The sequence below is a fragment of the Podarcis vaucheri genome, assembly GCF_965113315.1.
Source record: "Podarcis vaucheri genome assembly, chromosome: 15".
Taxonomy (NCBI): Eukaryota; Metazoa; Chordata; class Lepidosauria; order Squamata; family Lacertidae; genus Podarcis; species Podarcis vaucheri.
The window spans coordinates 10,991,355-11,009,935 of record NC_138753.1 but is presented as its reverse complement, the minus strand read 5'-3'; the positions used below and the strand labels follow the sequence as shown (position 1 = coordinate 11,009,935).

The following is an 18,581-nucleotide window of genomic DNA, read 5'->3' as shown; positions in this document are numbered from 1 at the left end:
GCCCTCACTTTTAAAACAGGGCTGGGGGAACTGTCACTCTCCAGATGCAGTTGCATTCCAGCTCCCATCAGCCCCGGTCAACATGGTCAATAATCAGGGAAGATGTAAGTTGAAGTTCCAATAAGTTTGGATGGTCATAGTTAGCCACCCTTTAATGTGTGTGTGTGTGTGTGTGTGTGTGTGTGTGTGTTGGCCTTTGCAGTGGTTGTTGTTACAGATGCAGTGGGCAGAGCAAGTTATCATTTAGCGGGTGCAAATTACTATTTGCAAGCAGTTGGGGAGCATGCAATCGCCACATTTCTCTTTATAGCTCCACAAGTACAAGGACTAGGCTTGCTTTAGGAAAGAGAGTGAGAGAGCTGAGCCATTGGGGGAATATCACTGCACGGTGGGCAGAAGTCACAGTGGGCTGTAGATGCAGCTCTGATGAGCATTTGTTAATATATATTACATGAAAAGTTCCTTTGAACCATTCTTGTTCCTTTCCCATGAATGTGTTAAAGATGTTCTTGTCAACATATGTTATATTTTTGCAAAGATTGGAGTCTCCTTCATATGTTGCATTTAGGAGGCTGGGAACAAAGAGGTAAAACACCATGTAAATACTTTTTACATGCAAAGGAGATGCTCTACTATTATAGCCTGCTTTCCTGAAGAACCCACATGGCTGGAGTCTAATACTTGCTGCAATATGGCAGCCACTTCCTAGAATTGTTGTTATTTTCTAGCCCACTTTTCATGGTCTGTACAATGCGTGGGTCCAGATACTTTTTTCAACCCTGTGGAAAAGCTTCATATGTATTTTCAGAACTCTCTAGACCTTGGAATTAACATACAATTTTTTGTGCATTCTTCTTCTTCTTTTTATAAACCCCCCCCCCACAACCCTAATGTTTTCCTTTTCCTTTCTATTACAGTGTGACAGCGATAGTGATCAAGAAGAAAAGGTAAAGACAGACTTTCAGTGCATGCTCCTGAATGTTGTTTCTGATGTGTTTCAGGATCTGTTTCCATCTTCTCTCTAGCTAATGAGGAAGCACACTTTGATGTGGTCTACACGTTATGGCTGCATTCAGATGTCTCTTCATCCTGCCTTCCCACTGTTTCCTTACTCATTTCCATGTTGATTATTTCCAGAAAATATTTGGAACCCTGAAAACCCAGACTGTCCTTGGAATTTTGCTCTGTACTTTCTCCCATGGTTTCCAAAACCCCCCATGGTTTCCACCACCACGACTCAGAGGGCAAAAAATTGGGGCGGTATCCTGGCATACAGTTCTTTCCTACTGTGGTGGCATAGTGTTCAGACAGCCACTAATGCAACAGGTACTGCAATGTAAAAGGAACATTAGAAATCAGGGCAGAAGCATTGGCATTAAAAGCAGGAAAACAAATGCAATCAATCTCTTGTCCCCAAATTATTATTATTATTGTCTGAATGCAGCCTATATTTGATGTGCTTGAGCCATCATGCCTTTTAAAAAAATGTTCCATGCAAGGATCATGTCCTGTGGTTGGTCAAGGTACAGAGGCAGATTATTCACCAGTCTGCCATACCCTACTGGACCCTTAATCTTCTTTCTACAAGGGCCTCTGACAATTTTGGAGTCAGCCATCCTTGCTTCTTTTCTGAGTCTGTACAGATTTCTCAACCATTATTTGAGAAAGATCGCAGTGTGCATCTTAGGAGGTGATGATAACAGAGCCTGACAAGTTCATTTTAAAAGGGAACTAGTTCTGCTTTAAGTTCAGCCTGTCCAAAAGGGAACTAATTCCATGTCATGGTCATCCCTTTACAAAATAAACTAGTTCTTCACAGTTCAATCCAAGTTCATCAAAATGACGCTCAGAAAATTATTGCAGCATTTAGAATTCTGCCTGTTGCTGTTCTGAAGTATAAAATATACTTAAGATTCTTGGAAAACAGGAAGACACACACACACATGCACAAGTGGACAATAAATTGCTGAATTTATTTTCCCCCAACAATTATGATCTTTAAGCACAAATTCCCAAAGTGTTTGAAGAGGAAAAGGCACATGTAAGAGAGTGAACTTCAAGGTGAACTAGAAATCATTCAAGATTCTGCCCCCAAAATGAACTTCTTTTAGTTTACATGACAGGAACTACTTTCAGGTGTAATTCAGAGATTTTTGAACTAATTCAGTTAACTTTGTTGAACCAAAACAGTTCATTCCAAGGCACTAAGTGAAAGTAGATCCAACATGCAGTTATGAACTAATGGCAAAATATTATGGGGGGGGGGGTTGGCGGGGGGGATCATTCAAGTTCAGATCCAAGTATCATAGCTGTTCTTGCAAAATCTGTAACTTTTAATTTCTACAATGATTCAAAAGAAGTCTGTCTGTCCGTCTGTCTTTAAATGATCATATCATAAGAAAAATTAAGATAATTTCCTAGTAGATGAATTTCATTTCATTTTACGCTCATGCCATCCTGACGTATATTTATTGTTTTACCTAATTCTAAAATAACATCTAAGAAAAAAGTAGCTATAGTCAACTACTGAATGTGCTCCACAGTTCCAACTGTACTAATTTTTATTACTGTTGTTTGAATGATTGACACCTGTCCTTTCAACAACATTTTGTGGCTAGTTATTGATGTCTGAACAAAAGGACAGGAAGTCTTCCTACTAGTATATTTAATTTTAAAAATACATGGGAATATATTGCAACTTGAGATTGTTTCCAATTGATTGCATGCAATAGGAATGATACACTGTGTGAGGACATTTCATAATCAGATGTCATTTGTGAAACCATTGGTCATCAGGGGCTGATCAGTGACTACCTATGAACTATTTAGGTAGCTGAAATATGAGTACAACAACAACCTCCTCTACCAGTCCTATTGGTTTTGGGGTGATGTAAACAGTCATAAAGAATGGAAGATGTTCTCTCAAACCTGTTGCATTATTGAAATGTCAGTTAACAAGACACACATATTCCATGGCAATATTTGTTGGTACAATGATTTCTTCAATGAAAGCAACTGCATCTGATCAGCTTGGAATGGAAAGTGATGCATTTTTGTTAGGTTATCTATGGTTTGTATCCACAGTTCTTTACCAATAAATTCTTGTTATTCCACTTTTTACTCATAAGGATTCTGTTGTTAGTTGGTTGAACCTTTAAGTCACTCATGATCAAATTATACCACAATGGCTTTTGTTCAATAACTGCTCCATACTGTTTGTTTTTGTGTCTGTTTTAAGGACCTTCCAGACTGCAACATTATTATAACCACCATGGTGATGTGGTCTTGCATGTAGACTATTATCCCAGCTGCAATAATTTAAGGCAATTGGATTTAGGGAGGGAAGATAGTGGAGAAAAATACAAAGTATTATATAAGTCTCCGACTTTTCACCATCGAGGTCTCAAAGGACCTTGCAGGGATTAAGAAATACAGTATTTCTGGCATCCATCTTGTCTCAAGAAACAATGGATTGTGTGCCTGGGGGTGAAGTCAAGCTGCTGTGTTAGCACCAAAGTGACCTCCCCAGGGTGCAAGCCTGGGTAATGTGTATGAAGGTTCTGGACTACCCAGACGAAATAACCCCACTCTTGGTCTCATTGGTGTGGTCCAAAGGAAAGCAGAGCAATATGTTTGATACCAGCTTGGCTGCAGGTCTTGCTTGAAGAAGGCATTCAAGGCACCATCCAACCATCTTAGAGACTCCACTATGGATTTGTGTAGGGTTGATATCCTGCAGGGCAGTGGAGGTTTAAGACCAGAGCTATCCTTCTCCTAGATGGGCTCCCTTCCCAGGTTGACGAGCCCCATCTGGCCCTCACTTACCTCTACAGCACAGGCAGAAACCACCTTATTGACCGTTAGGCCCATTATTGGTCTCTACCACTCAGCCTGCCGGAGCCTGTCTTCACATGCACTGGGTCGCACTGGGCATGGAGCCTGGGGGGTGCTGCAGGGGGCACCACAGCTATGATGTAGAATGGAAGGCGAGAGGTGGAGGTGTGCTGAATTTTAGTATCACAAAGGGTGCAGCTAAAATTTGAGACCCCAAGGTCTGCCACTGACGTAGATCAGGAATTATATCAGAGCACGAAAGTACAAGGCTTACTGGTTCTAAGGTATGACCTACTCTCAGCTCCCGAGTTTGGCCTTTAGACTGACTTGCTCTTTTAGACTGACTTCTGGTTTTACTATTGCCCCCTGATTCATTTGAGATTGCTGTCCCTGATGACAAGAACCCTTTCAGTTGTGGGTCTGTGGAATGCTCTCCCCAGTGAGCCCCACCTTGCACCTTCATTGATTTCTTTTTTTGGTTGTCATTTCATTATTTGTTGAGATTTACCTTTTCTCCTAGGCTTTCGTTGGACTGAACGGATTTCGTTCTGTTGCTAGTGTGTTGCCAAAGCTTTCTGCTGCTTCCCCTCCCCCTTTTTAAAGGGTGTGTTTATGAATTGCTGGTGTTTGTATGAAAATGTTGGTTTGTTTCAATGGTAAACAGCGACTAACAAATCTGATGAATAAAAATGATTTCTAAAGCCGAGAGAGAATTCAGAGGGGTTTTGGCTGAGACCATAAGAAAATGCTTGTTGTTTCTGAACAGGATTGGGGCTTGATTTTTGCGAATGCACCCTCCCCAATCTAGAACACAGCCACATAGCTGACACATTTTTTATGATAAGACAATGAGATGTTTGTGTGTGGGGGGGGGATGATTTCATTTTGTTCTGCATACTGGTTTTGACTCAATGGTTGCAAAGTCATTCTACATCTTTTAAAAAACAAGCTCCCTTATCCAATGAGGTTGTGGGTGCAGAAGTGTTGTATATAGGCAGATATAGTCTGTTGTGCTTGCCCGTTGCAGGGATATGGGGCTTGGTATATTCATTGTGAATTCAGCGTACGTTGCCTTTGAGAGAGAGAGAGCGAAGTGACACATCATCATTTGAATGGGTCAAGCATATTCAGATGAAGACGAATGGCGCTTATTTGATTTCTTTAAATCGGAAATGAAAAAAGTGCTCCCTGGAGAAATCATGTTCTCCCTGACTTAGACGATAGACCGAGGCAAGGCCTGCAGATAAGAACAGGCATTTGTCTTTTTTTTTTTAAAAAAAAAAAAGAATCTCTGAAGGACGGTCGAGACTGTCAGCTCGCTGACATGTGCATTATCCATGTCATTTTAAACAAAGTGACCTGGAGAAAAGAGCACTCTGGCGTGACATGATAATGGTCTGTTGGATGACAGGTAAAGCACACGCCATAAAGAGAGGCTGTGTGTTATTCCTTTGTTTAACTGACAAGTCGGAGTTTCCTTTCATTCAGATGGGCGGCGATCTCTCAGATCTTCCTTCTTCGGGGTGGGGGTTTGGGGTAGCATCATAAAATGACAGGAGTTGTTAGCAATAACAATAAAAGGGGGGATCCTTTAATACATGACATGGGCAGGTACCAGAGGCTGGCCTGAGCAGACTGTGGTTGAGGGACCAGGGGATCAGAAAGGTCCATTGCCAAGCCTTCCAACAGTACACCTGGGCCCCTGACCCCTATCCTGACCACCTGTGTTGCCATCAGAGATGCTGCCCAGCCTAGCCATTGTGGCTGGCTTCTTTGCCACCAGTTGCTCACCACCTCTCACTCCTCCCCCAGGCATGAGTACCACTTGCTATGTGCACGGAGCTATTGCCATGTCAGATTGCCCAAGATGCAATGTCCAACCATGTTGAGAAATAATGCGAGGACAGGTGGTGGGGAGCACACAGGAAGCTGCCGTATACTACATTGATTCGTCTAGCTCAGCCTTGCCTACGCTGACTATCAGTGCCTCTCTCCAGGATTATGGTGAAGGAGTCTCTCGCAGCCCTACCTGGAGATGTTGGGGATGGAGCCTGGGAACTCCTGCGTGCAAAACATCAGTTCTGCCAAAGTGTTGTGGCTACTTCCTGCCGTTGGTCCCTCATCTCCTGAGTGGTCATCACCAGGGCTCCCTGTGGTCCAGCCTCTTGTCTGGTGTTTCTTGCCTTTATTTGGGAGAACTGTATGGAGAGGACTACTGGTGCAAGGATGGGGATAAAATTCAAGGCCAGCATGGCAGTGTTAATGAGGTTCTGCTCTTGATACTGGATGGGGTAAAGAGACAGAGGGGGTATGTGGGGCTCATGGGCTTGAACACCCGCTCCGTAGCTTTTATACACATCACATTCTCTCCAGAGGTGGTGGTACATTCTGTTTCCTGACATATTTTCCCCTTAGCAACTCATTGTCATAGGTATCGGTAACACAAGTCCCACACTCTCCTCCCTCCCCACAGTGCAGGCACACACTGTTCCCTCCCCCCCTTCTCTCCCTTTCTTTTCTTTTCTTTCTTTCTTTCTTTTTTTTTTTTGGTGCCCATTTTGTGTCGAAAATTTGTATTTACTTTGGGAATGTAATTTGTTCCTCATGGATAATATGACCCTTAGCGGCGCTGGATCATGGGTTAGTTGAAGTGATATTTTCCGCTAATGGTAGTCGTACATCATTGCTGTCAGCTCGGGTTAGGAGGAAAGCACATTACAGCTCCATTTTACCTCTGCAGGCATCGGGGATTATTTGCCATGAGTGAGTGTGACATGACCGCACTACAGAGTGCATTAAAATTTTACTAGCTTCTCCAGCAAGTTCCCCGACTCCTGCCGGCGCTTCAGGCAGGCATGCTGACGGATACCTCCGAGGGCCTAACTGCCCACACCAAGGAGACTCAATGTCAGCGGGAAAAACAGGCTCTGCTCCTTTCCCCCCTCTCCTTGTCATTTTTACCCCTTCGGTGGCAAGGCCCTCCTCTGATGTTAGGCTAAACTGTCATGGAAGGCAGGCCATGGCAGGAGCGTCTCGTATCTATTCAGATGCAAGCACTGATCTCTTCCCAAGTGAGGAAAGGCAAGTTATTGGACAGAGACTGAATACAAGGCAAGGCAAATCGAAGCAAGTCCTTGCTATGAGAGTAGCATGTGGTAGAAGGGGCATCCAGTATTGCATGGGAAGACTATCTCTCCACCTGTCGGCTTTCAAGTCTCCCTTTTAAGGTGCTGATCATGGCAAGCAATGAGTGCACACTCCATTCACCTCCGCAGGCAATCATAGGAGGGGAGAGTTCAAATGTATCGGAAGGGTCACCTAGTTCAACCCCCTGCAATGCAGGAACCCCTTCTAAATAATCGCTGACAGATGGCCACCAAACCTCTGCTTCTGTTTCAGCATGCAGTTCTCTGGCCTCTCTGAATTGTTATCCTGAATTGTTATCCTAGGCACTGCTACTGCCTAGTTCTACATTTCCTCCATTTAGATGGACTGGGACATTGTTGTTATTGTTTAGTCATTTAGTTGTGTCCGACTCTTCGTGACCTCATGGACCAGAGCACGCCAGGCACTCCTGTCTTCCACTGCCTCCCGCAGTTTGGTCAAACTCATGCTGGTAGCTTCAAGAACACTGTCCAACCATCTTGTCCTCTGTCATCCCCTTCTCCTTGTGCCCTCCATGTTTCCCAGCATCAGGGTCTTTTCCAGGGAGTCTTCTCTTCTCATGAGGTGGCCAAAGTATTGGAGCCTCAGCTTCAGGATCTGTCCTTCCAGTGAGCACTCAGGGCTGATTTCCTTAAGAATGGAGAGGTTTGATCTTTTTGCAGTCTCAAGAGTCTCCTCCAGCACCATAATTCAAAAGCATCAATTTTTCGGCGATCAGCCTTCTTTATGGTCCAGTTCTCACTTCCATACATCACTACTGGGAAAACACATCACCACTGGGAAAACGTTGTCTTTGTCCATGGAGTTTTCTTGGCAGGGATACTAGAGTGGCTTGCCGGTTCCTGCTCCAGGTGGATCACTTTTGGTCTAAACTCTCAGCTATGACCTGTCCATCTTGGGTGGCCCTGCACGGCATAGCTCATAGCTTCTCTGAGTTATTCAAGCCCCTTCGCCACAGCAAGGCAGTGATCCATGATACAACATACATGTATCCATTCCGCTTGATGGTAAATGATGTCACAAATCACTACGACACATCCTGCTTTGGATACCTCCTTCATTTCATTCTCCATCTCAGTACAGTAGTACCTCATTTCTCGAATGTAATCCACATTTGGGTTCTGAAAAATATTTTAAAACAGAAGCAGTTACTTCTGGGTTTTCGGCGTTCGAGAACAGAAATGTACAACAACAGAGGTACCTCTGCTCCAGAATGCCTTGGGAGTCGGACATTCCAGCTCCCGAACGATCAAAAAACAGAAGTGAGTGTTCTGGTTTTTGAACTTTTTTGGAGGAAGCTGAATGTCCGGCATGGCTTCCGGTATTGTTTATGGTGCGCCTGCGCAATCGGGAACCAACCAGAAGGTGCACCTTGGTTTCCGAATTTTTCAGAAGTCAAATGGATTTCCAGAGCGGATTCCGTTCGACTTCCGAGGTACGCCATATTGGACCTTTGGGGCATGGGTAGTGAAAGTACACCTCCACGACTGAATTAATTTTGGGGCCTGTTTCAACTACCAGTAATGACTCTGTTTCAGTACAGAAGTCTGATTCCTTTTGGTTTTCTAACTTGTTTTACTTCTCTTCAACGCTATCCTCAAGACATCCTCCCTGTCCTTCTTATACAGTTGGAGTGACTAATCCTTAAAAGTCTTAAGGGGTCCTCAGGGAAAACCTGGGCAGAAAGTTGCAAGACATCAGAAGCAGCTGATGGTTGGAAGACATTGGAGGCCACCTGATCCAGCTCTCTGCTCAATGCCTGATCTTCAATGTAGGGTGTCTCAGCTAGCACCAGGACATAGAAAGACATATGACAGGATTTCTATTGTTCTTATTGATGAATTAATTGGCACAAGTGATAAATGGCAAAGCACATCTCCAATTAGCTGTCTAAGCAAATCACTGCTAAGATTATCACTGCTGATAATCTGTGCCATGCAGGGAAAGTTGGAGCACCAGAGAATTCTCTCTAACCAACCACTTTGCTGATGCATTAGAGTAGATGTTGACTCCTCAAAGGAGGCTGCTGTAACTGTACCTCCTCAAATTCCTCATCGAGCATGGAGATAGTTTGTGGAGAGTTCAGGGGGCTCTAGGAGGCAAGGTCTCAGGCAGCGTCTAATCCAAGAGCTCTACAGGTTCCAAGAATCCAGGGACCCCTGGAGTAGGGTGCATCATTTTAGGGTGTGTATGAAACTTAATTCTTCCATGTTTCTTCAGTGAAAGGTCTTAAAAATATGTTTTGGGGTATGAGGAATTCAAACCTGCTATTAAGTTTTGTGATTGGGCAACATTTAGCTCGGTAGGTCTATGTTTGATGAAGAAGCACATGAATTACTTTCAGAAAACCAATGAATTTTAATTTTACCTTCTGAAAATGTCAGGTAATGCTAAGTAATGATAATATATATAACTGAAAGTACTTGGCAATCATTTTTAATGATTTCTGAGCAATTTTACACACATTTTACTTACCAAGCAAAACTAAATTATATTAATCTAACCAAAATACCTTTTGAATTCCCAGGTCATGCTACAATGTGTTTTTTTAGTGCCCCTCGTTTTTGGAAGTTGAAAGTTGAAAAATTCAACTTGCTGCAGCCATAGAGGCTCTTCCCTCAACTCCTGAACCTGCACCCTTTTCCCTAGCTCTTGCTATATTCATTCATTCATTCTTTCAGAGTGGTTTCCCCAGCCACTCTGGGCGGCTTCCAACAGAACACTAAAATACAATAACCTCCTGACCTGCACCCAGCTCCTGATCCCCTACTTCTGTCTCTGCTGAGAGCAACCTCTCAGATACAGCTGGTGTCAGTGAAGGAATTGCAGACAAAGGAAGGTTTCTCTCAATTGGTGGTACTGAACCCCACAAGTCACTGGTCCTTCCCCTGAGTCATTCTCCTCACCCTCCCATTCCAGCACATCTCCAGCTGCACTCTCTGCCTCATCCCCTCTCTCCTCAACCCCTTCATCCTCCGACTCCTGCCAGTCCCTGACAGGATGTAGCTATGGTATCTCTGCCATGGCTGCACAGTCATCAATCTTTCTCCATTATTTTGGAGCCATGCTACCTATCCAAGAACCTTTCACCATACTTGGGACCAGCAATTTTCAACTGCAATTTCATTTCTAGAAATTGGAGATCACAGAAGGTTTGCTGCATCCCTAGATTTACATACCCTTCAACCTTTCTCCAATGAAAAGAGGGACATTCCATTCCATAATGATCATTTTCCTATTTATACCCCACACATCTTACTGGGTTGCCCCAGCCACTCTGGGCAGCTTCCAACATATATAAAAAGCATAACAAAACATTACACATTGAAAAAACTTCCCTATACAGGATTGCCTTCAGATGGCTCGGGAGATCGGATAACTCCAAACCTTCCAACATTTCTCCAATGAAAATAGGGACAACCTAAGGAAAAGCGGGACATTTTGGGATCAAATCAGAAACCGGGACGGCTTCTCTAAATCAGGGACGTTGCTGGAAAATAGAGACACTAGGAGGGTATGGATTTTGATGGCATCTTTTCTTAGTTTATATGGTTCCAGGTGCATGGCTTCCAGACATCAATGTCTGCTGCGGCCTGTATCTTTTGATGTTGATGAGGATGCACATAAAACAAGGAGATTTTGTGAATTAGGCCTCGTGGACCACATTCAAGGCAGTTGCTCTTCCATAACAGCAGCAGCCTAATTGGGTTGGCTTATTACAGTAGTTGGAGCAATTGGGCCACATAGAGATGGTGTTCTTTTTCTAAGGTATCATTTTTAGAATCTAGTTGCATTAGATTCACTGATAAGTGATTTTATCCTACGACTTATCCATTCTGTCAGTTCTCCTGCAGGCAGGGAAGCTGGATAGCTCTGTGGTTAATGCATAGTTGTGACTCTGTTTCTTAGCTGCAAACCAGTTTCAGGTGCTGGGAGGGTATCGTGTATCCGTGACATATGTAGCAGTTCGCTCATCAGCTGGGGATTTGGGGCAGCATCACGGTAGGTACCACTTAACCTTGCCAGCTAGAATTTGAGGCCTTTTCAAAAGGGGATTTCTGAGAAGCTGGGTCCCAGAAAACAGAATAATGGGAACATATAGAAGAGAGAATCTAAGGGAAGGGCAGATGGACTAGGAGGTGTCAATGCCAGGTCAGATCAACGGGCAAATCTGAATCTCTGTCCTCGTTTTGGATCTCTAAATCAGCCAGTCCTGTTTCTGATTTGGATAGGAGTACATTAAGAGTTCCCTATAGTATCTGTTTCCCTCCTTGCAATTCCAAATAATGTACAGAGCATACACAAATTGCCCTCAACTTTCATTTGCATCTAGGGCTAGGAGAGAAACTCCATTAAGTTCACATTGAGATTACCTATTTCCTACTTCCCGAAAGAAACAGAAATGCAGCTATTCTTCAAAATCTGCACTACTCTGAAATTTTGTCAATGCAGTCCTCCAGTCAAGTAATGCATACAAAAATTTTCATTCTAGGGTAAAGTGGGTGTGCAAGTGCACACATTTGTGAAAACAGCATACAAAAAAATGCCTTGTATTCCTTCAAATGTTTTCTTTCTTTCTTTTTAACATTAATATTTCAAACGACCTCTTGTCCAATATGCAACCCAAGCACAGGCCTATTTAGCTTTCCATTCACCATTTTCATTCCAGGAATACGTCAGCCTAGACTTTTTTTTAACAGAAAACTCTCTGGGTTTGTGTGTGCATGTTCATGCACACAATTTATATGTAACAAAATGCTTATTTAAATTAATGGTAGACTTTCATTACATTTTATGCGTGTTTCTGTTCAAGGAAAAACTGACTAAAGAGCTTTCAGTTAGCAGCTTTGGCAAATGATTATAAATCCCAGCACTTAACGGCTGTGATAACATTAATCAGAATGAACTGGCTGGCTATTAATGTAGATGTCATATCCAATTCAACAGAAATTCCATTGTAATTTAGCATTAATTAACGTCCACTTATTGTAAATGGCACCAAGCAGCCACTTTTCTTAAAGCAAATGGAAACAAGAAAGACTCCCCCTAAAGTCTGTTTTATTTTTTTAATGGAGAAAAAGAACTTAAAGCCACAAATTCACAGAAGTAGTAGCTTTGTTAGGATGCCTGCTTTGGGGGTGGGTGGGTGGGTGTGCGTAATGGCCAGTTAGACCATCCCTCTGTTTTCACAGCTGGAAGTCAGCAAGCAGGACCTGGGTGCATCAACCCTATGCCACTCAAGACATGAAGCCACTGGTGTTCAGAAGCTTACTACCTCTGATACTGGAGGAAATATAGCCATCACGACTAGTAGCCATTAAAGCCTTATCCTTCTTGGCACAATGGGTCAGCACATCTGGCTGTTAATCAGAAGGTTGGTGGTTCGAACCCACCCAGAAACATCTGTGGGCAGTATTCCTGCATTGCAGCAATTTGGGCTAGATGACTCCAGCTGTATGATTCTTGATTTATTTATTTTTCCTTGTTCATTTGCACGAGGCTGCTATTTACCATAACACACTTGATCAAGCTCACAACTCTCACATTGGGGAGGGGGGGACTTTAGCTCTTACTCTCCCTGCTACGGTACCAACAAAAATTCCCCAATTCCAGATGGCAATTAGGAACATTAGCCTCCAGTTAGGACAATCTCTGCTGGCAGCACTGGGAATTTCCTTTGGAATGCAAAGGGCAGTCTCTGAAAGGAGATTGTCAGGACTGTGTCAGGGAGAAAAGGGAGCACCCTGTCTCCCATCCAGTGCTGGATTTACGTATAAGCTTTGTTGTTGTTGTTTAGTCGTTTAGTCATGACCAACTCTTCATGACCTCATGGACCAGAGCACACCAGGCACTCCTGTCTTCCACTGCCTCCCGCAGTTTGGTCAGACTCATGTTGGTAGCTTAGAGAACACTGTCCAACCATCTCATCCTCTGTCCTCCCCTTCTCCTTGTGCCCTCCATCTTTCCCAACATCAGGGTCTTTTCCAGGGAGTCTTCTCTTCTCATGAGGTAGCCAAAGTATGAGCTAAACAAGCTATAGCTTAGGGCCCCACTCTCTTGGGAGCCCCCAAAAAATTTAAAGGAAAAAAACACCTGGATGTCCATTTCCAAAATGTAAGATAAAAAACAAATAAAATAAAACCTACATACCGCAACAGTGTTTTGTGTTGTGTAGGCTTCTAAGATGTAAGTAACAGGCCCTGCCTCCTAGCCTGCTCCCTAAAATATCATTGGTTTGCTCATTTCTATATATAGGGTGCCTACATTCTGCATGGCAACATGTGCAAACGGCTTTAGATATCTATTAGGTCCATAAATTACCATGTAGCATATATTCAACACAAAAAACAGTGACAATTGGTTGTTGACAAAGGACAGCTGCACATATAAAGGGCCCCATTACCTTCAGTAGCTTAGGGCCTCATCAAACCTAAACCCAGCCCTGCTACCATCACCTGCATTGGTTCCAAGGCTGGTCTCTTTTACCACTATTTTCACCACAAAAAAATGTGCATGTTATTTGCCTTCAATCAGTTACATCCCATTTAGATTGGCCTTGAACTACCAGGGGCTGTATCCAACGAGGTTCTAATCTGGACAGTCCCACTGAAATCACTGCACCTGTGTTAATTGTGTTGATTCATTTAAATGGCTCCATGCTGACGCTGCACTACACATTTAAAGCGATACTATACTACTTCAAATAGCTGTGCCTTCCCTCGAAGAATCCTGAAAAGGGACAGTTTATTAGGAAGACCGTCTGTTCCCCTCACGGAGCTACCATTCTCAAGAGCAGTTTAACAATCAGTTTCTGGGAACTCTGGGATGTGTGGGAGGAGTCTTCCAACAACTCCCAGCTCCTGTGCCAAACTGCAGCTCCCAGAGCATTCTTGCCAAGTGCCCTGGAAAAACGGGACATCTTGGGTTTTTTCTTTTCTTGCTAGATCATGGCAGTCATTCTGGGTGCCACAATCTCCCCCCCCCCCTCTCTCTTTCTCACTGCACTCTCACCCTGCAAAAAGCGCTTGCCCAAGAATGTCCTGGTTCTTGAAATGAAAAAGTTGGACAGTATGCTGGAGTTATTAAAGGAGACCCATGACTGCTTTAAAAATAAGGGACAGATGTTATCTAAGCTAGGAAGACATCCTGTGGAGTGTGACCTTTCCCTAGCAACAGGTTCTGCGCCCCAAGAATAATTTTAAGCAGTGTTGCTAAAGGATCTACATTACCATGTAGTTGACAGATATATATACCTTCTTGAAACTTCATCATTGAGTCAATCCAAGCAGTGTGCCAAGAAGAGATTCTTCATTGTATGTTTTTGAGGACTTTTTTTTAAAAAAAGAAAAGAAACGATGGTCTCTTCCAAGCTTCAATTCTAAAAAAAGAGAAAGAAAGAAACCCAAACTCAAACCAAAAACACCTTAACTCATGACCCCGGTCTCTCGTTAGCAGAGAAATACAATCTTTTCTCTGTGTGCTCTGAGTCCCCATGCCTATTATGCTTTCAGGAATCAAAGTTTCTCATTAAGGCTTTCTAGCCTTCTGCCAAACTGAGCAGAGCTGGAAGTATGGCTTTGTATTGGGGAGAGGGGCCTACCGTTCTCTCTGTGTCTGTCACTCCATCTTCTGTAGCACAAAAATGATGCTCTTCCAAAAGAAAGAAAAAAGAATTTAAGTTGAACTACTTCTGTGTGAGAAAAAGAAACCCTGCAAATTTTGAATTTTTCTGCTGCTGGAGATGGCTCAGGATTGCTTGCTTGTGAGGAAGAAGGAAGATAAAAATGTCCTCGGATTAAATTGGAGCAGGAAATATACAATTTGTTTGCTTGACGTGAAAGGGAGGACATGGAAGTTTGCTTATATTACATCAGGCCATGTCCACACCATAAAGGACTATGAAACCGCTTTAAACCGTCATGGCTTACCCAAAAGGGTTGTGGGAACTGTAATTTGTTTAAGGGGGCTGAGAGTTGTTATTCCTCTCTGAGAACTACAATTCCCAGAGTTCCCTGGGAAGAGGGATAGACTGTTAAACCACTGTGGTGACTGTAGCTCTGTGAGAGGGATAGGGGTCTCCTAACAACTCTCAGCACCCTTAACAAACTGCAGAGCCTAAGGTTCTTCTGGCAGCTATGAGTAAAAGGATCAGAAAGGAAGAGGTAAAAAAGAATACCTCTCCTGGCAACACTAGAAGTACCTGGGGACTCGGATCTCAAAAAAACATCTTCCTATGTATTCAGTGGTCTGTGTTTGCCTGAGCTTGAGTCTGGACTAAGGATTCTGAGCCCCTGTGTTCTGATTCGATATATAATATCCAGTCACGGAACATTTCAGGATTTGGGCCTCTGCCATTGGCCCTTGAACTCTAAGTCGTGATTCGCAGCTTGACAACCAATCACGTTGGGAGTGGGAGTGGCCCAGGCCTTCAGAAATGTATATAAGCAGTTGCTTTGCCCCTGTTGTCCAGTTCTGTTAGGTTAATATCACTGTGTCTTGCCTACTCCTAGTTTCTTCTTTTTATTATTATTTTATATTCTTTATTAAAAGATAAAAAGTACATAATTACAAGTGCACAGAGTAAGAAAAAGTGAAAGAAGAAGAAAAAGAAATAGCACCCATGTAGAAAACAAAACAGAACAACAATCACAGCTTGTATACATTACAAAAAGTTGTTATTGTAGTTAACCAGGCCTTAACCTAATATGGTATTAAAAAAAGAAAGAAAATCAATTCCAAATATTGTTACATTTGTCCACGGCAAGTCTACGTTTGTATGCAACATGTTCACGTGTAGTGAGTTTGTACATATTTTCAATCCAATCACGGAAGGATTTTTATTTTTCCAGTTCATCAATACCAGTCTTTTTCCTGTAGTAAAGGCGCAGAGAGTCCATTCATAATGTCCCTTTGTTGGATTCAGTGCATTGCGTATATGATTCAAAAGGATATTTTCCCCTGCAAATTTAAGATTATCAGGACATTGCTTAAGCCTGGTTTCAAAATATTTGAGAAGCCCTGCCTTGGGCTGAATTCAGACAGCAGTTTATTTCATTTCCCAGTGTTTCCTTACCTGATAATTTTTGCATCTTAGGTGATCTTTCACACAGCACCAAAGCTATTTCTGGAAATCTAGCAGAATCTGGTGGAAGTTTTGCACTCATCTCTGTGTTAATTGCTTTCAGGAAAAAAATCCGTTTGCAACCCTGTTAGCCCAGAAAATCATGAGACGAAAATGGGGACAGACATACAGATATTTCCTGCTGTTTTCAGGGGGAACAGCACATATGACATTCACTGTTTCGTTGCACCACAACATGTCATAAGAGGCAAGGTGATATAAGTGCATAAATTTATGTGTGGCATAGAGAAAGTGGATAGAGACAGGTTTTTCTCCCTCTGTCATAACACTGCAACTTGTGGGCAACCAGTGAAGCTGAACATTGGAAGACTCAGGGCAGAAAAAAAGGGAGACAGTGATGGTCACTGTGGTGTTTGCCCGTTCTTTTTAAAATGTCTGTACAGGGAGAGAGAAAGAGTTAATAGGTAGACCAATAGAAAAGCCAGAGGCGGAGCCTACCTGTTTATAAAAGGGCTTAGCCCAAGGTTTGGGTTGCTTGGTTTTAGTTGGTTGGTTGGGAAAGGCAGTTGGGAAAGCAGTTGGTAGACAGTTAGTGCAGTTGGTTCTTGTGTGAGGGGAGGTAGAAGAGTTAAAGACAGGATAAAATAAGACTTAAGAAGAGTAAACAACGTTTGAATGCAGTTAAAGTTTATTTGTGTTTGCAATAAACTACAGTGGTACCTCGGGTTAAGTACCTAATTTGTTCCGGAGATCCGTTCTTAACCTGAAACTGTTCTCAACCTGAAGCACCACTTTAGCTAATGGGGCCTCCAGCTGCCGCCGTGCCACCGAAGCACAATTTCTGTTCTCAACCTGAAGCAAAGTTCTTAACCCGAGGTACTATTTCTGAGTTAGTGGAGTCTGTAACCTGAAGCGTATGTAACCCGAGGTACCATTGCACACTCTTCTTTGTTAACGTAAGAGCCTGACTGAGACTAAGTGATTTACCGGGGAGGACCTAGTTGGTGGCAGCGGATTAGTGGTGTACGGGTCAATAGTCCATGAGATGGCCGGGGACTCCCTACGAACGCCACAGCCACCAACTTGGATGGCTTTAGAGGAGGATTGGACAAATTCATGGAGAATAGGGCTATCAATGGCTACCAGCCATGATGACTATGGTCTACTTTCACAGTTGGAGGCAGCAATGCTTCTGAATTCCAGTTGCTGGAAATCAGAAGAGGGGAGAGGGCTCTTGAGCTCATGTTCTCCTCCCTGGTTTCGCACAGGCAGTGGCATAGCGTGGGGGGTGCAGGGGGGGCCGGCCGCACCGGGCGCAACATCTGGGGGTTAGGGTTAGGGGGCGCAAATCCACAGGTTAGGGGGTGTAAATTACTTGCCTTGCCCCGGGTGCTGACAACTCACGCTACGCCACTGCGCACAGGTATCTGGTTGGCCACTGTGAGAACAAGATGTTGAACTAGATGGACCTTTGGTTTTTTATTTTATTTCACACAACACAAAACCATTTCTGGAAATCAAGGGAATCTTGCAGAATTGTTGTGTGCAGTTCTATGTTAATTGTGTTCAGGAAAAAAACCAAATCCATTGGCAACCCCATTAACTCAGAAACTCGTGGGAATGGATGAACATTGGGGTGGTATACCATACGTTCCAATACAACATGGCCCAAATCCAGGATACCATTTTCTGGGTCCACACCTGTGCGATATTGTGCCCCCCCTCAATGCTTTTTCTAGGCATGGTGCCCCAAAATGTGTGTCTTGGGGTGCCACACAAGATCAATACTCTGAAAAAATGCTTTTTGGGAGGGGCAGTGATCTTGCACTGTGCCCCAAAACACACGTTTTTCAGTGCCATGCCTCCCCCCAAATATTCAGCCCCAAATCATGCAAAATCGCTACGACCATTTTGGCCGCTGTTCTCTTGCAAGAGAAGAGATCCCATTTCTTTGCAGGGCAGCTGATGGTTACAATGTACAGCCATGCAGTTCTTTCCTACAATTTAATCAATCAAACAGCCAGAGTTCCATAATGCAACAGGTAAATGCTTTGCAGAATGAACGTTAAAATCCAGGCCAGTGTTAAAACCAGGAAAGCGAACACAATAACCCCCACATCTGAATCCACCCTTAATGTAAGCCTTCTACCCTCTGTACCTCCCAGCTGATAGAGCAGCCATGAAAACGCCAGCTTTTGTACCGAATATGTTCCATTGCTGCTGAATAGGTCTTTTAAAATTGGTGTGTGTATGTGTGTGTGTTTTTATAGTCATTCTATGACAGCTCTATTCATAAACCACCACAGAAAACTCTTATAAGTTCATGCTTTGTATATATTAGTTCTACCAAACGCTTAGGTGATTTTTTTTTAATGTAGAAAAAAACAACAACCTTGTGCATTTCACTGCAGCTATTGTACGGGATGTTATTATGCACTTACAAATGGGCTCCTTCCAGCCTTTTTATTGAAACGACCTTGCTGTCACATTTGCAGAATCT

At 43.2% G+C, this 18,581-nt stretch overlaps 1 protein-coding gene and 1 long non-coding RNA gene across 7 annotated transcripts in view; one reads left to right on the top strand and one right to left on the bottom strand.

Annotated features, from left to right (window-relative positions):
- LOC309519987 overlaps positions 1 to 16,666 on the bottom strand; it is a 31,370-nt gene extending 14,704 nt beyond the window's left edge. The window contains exons 1-2 of the long non-coding RNA XR_014214108.1: positions 16,073 to 16,666; positions 14,253 to 14,377 (exon numbers count right to left, since the gene is read on the bottom strand). This is a non-coding gene — a long non-coding RNA (uncharacterized lncRNA). The remainder of the gene's footprint in view (positions 1 to 14,252; positions 14,378 to 16,072) is intronic.
- AUTS2 (activator of transcription and developmental regulator AUTS2) overlaps positions 1 to 18,581 on the top strand; it is a 679,139-nt gene that overhangs the window by 454,156 nt on the left and 206,402 nt on the right. For all 6 annotated transcript variants that reach the window (XM_082201187.1, XM_082201185.1, XM_082201186.1 and 3 more), the window contains one exon: positions 918 to 947. In XM_082201187.1, coding sequence (XP_082057313.1) covers positions 918 to 947 — 30 coding nt within the window. The remainder of the gene's footprint in view (positions 1 to 917; positions 948 to 18,581) is intronic.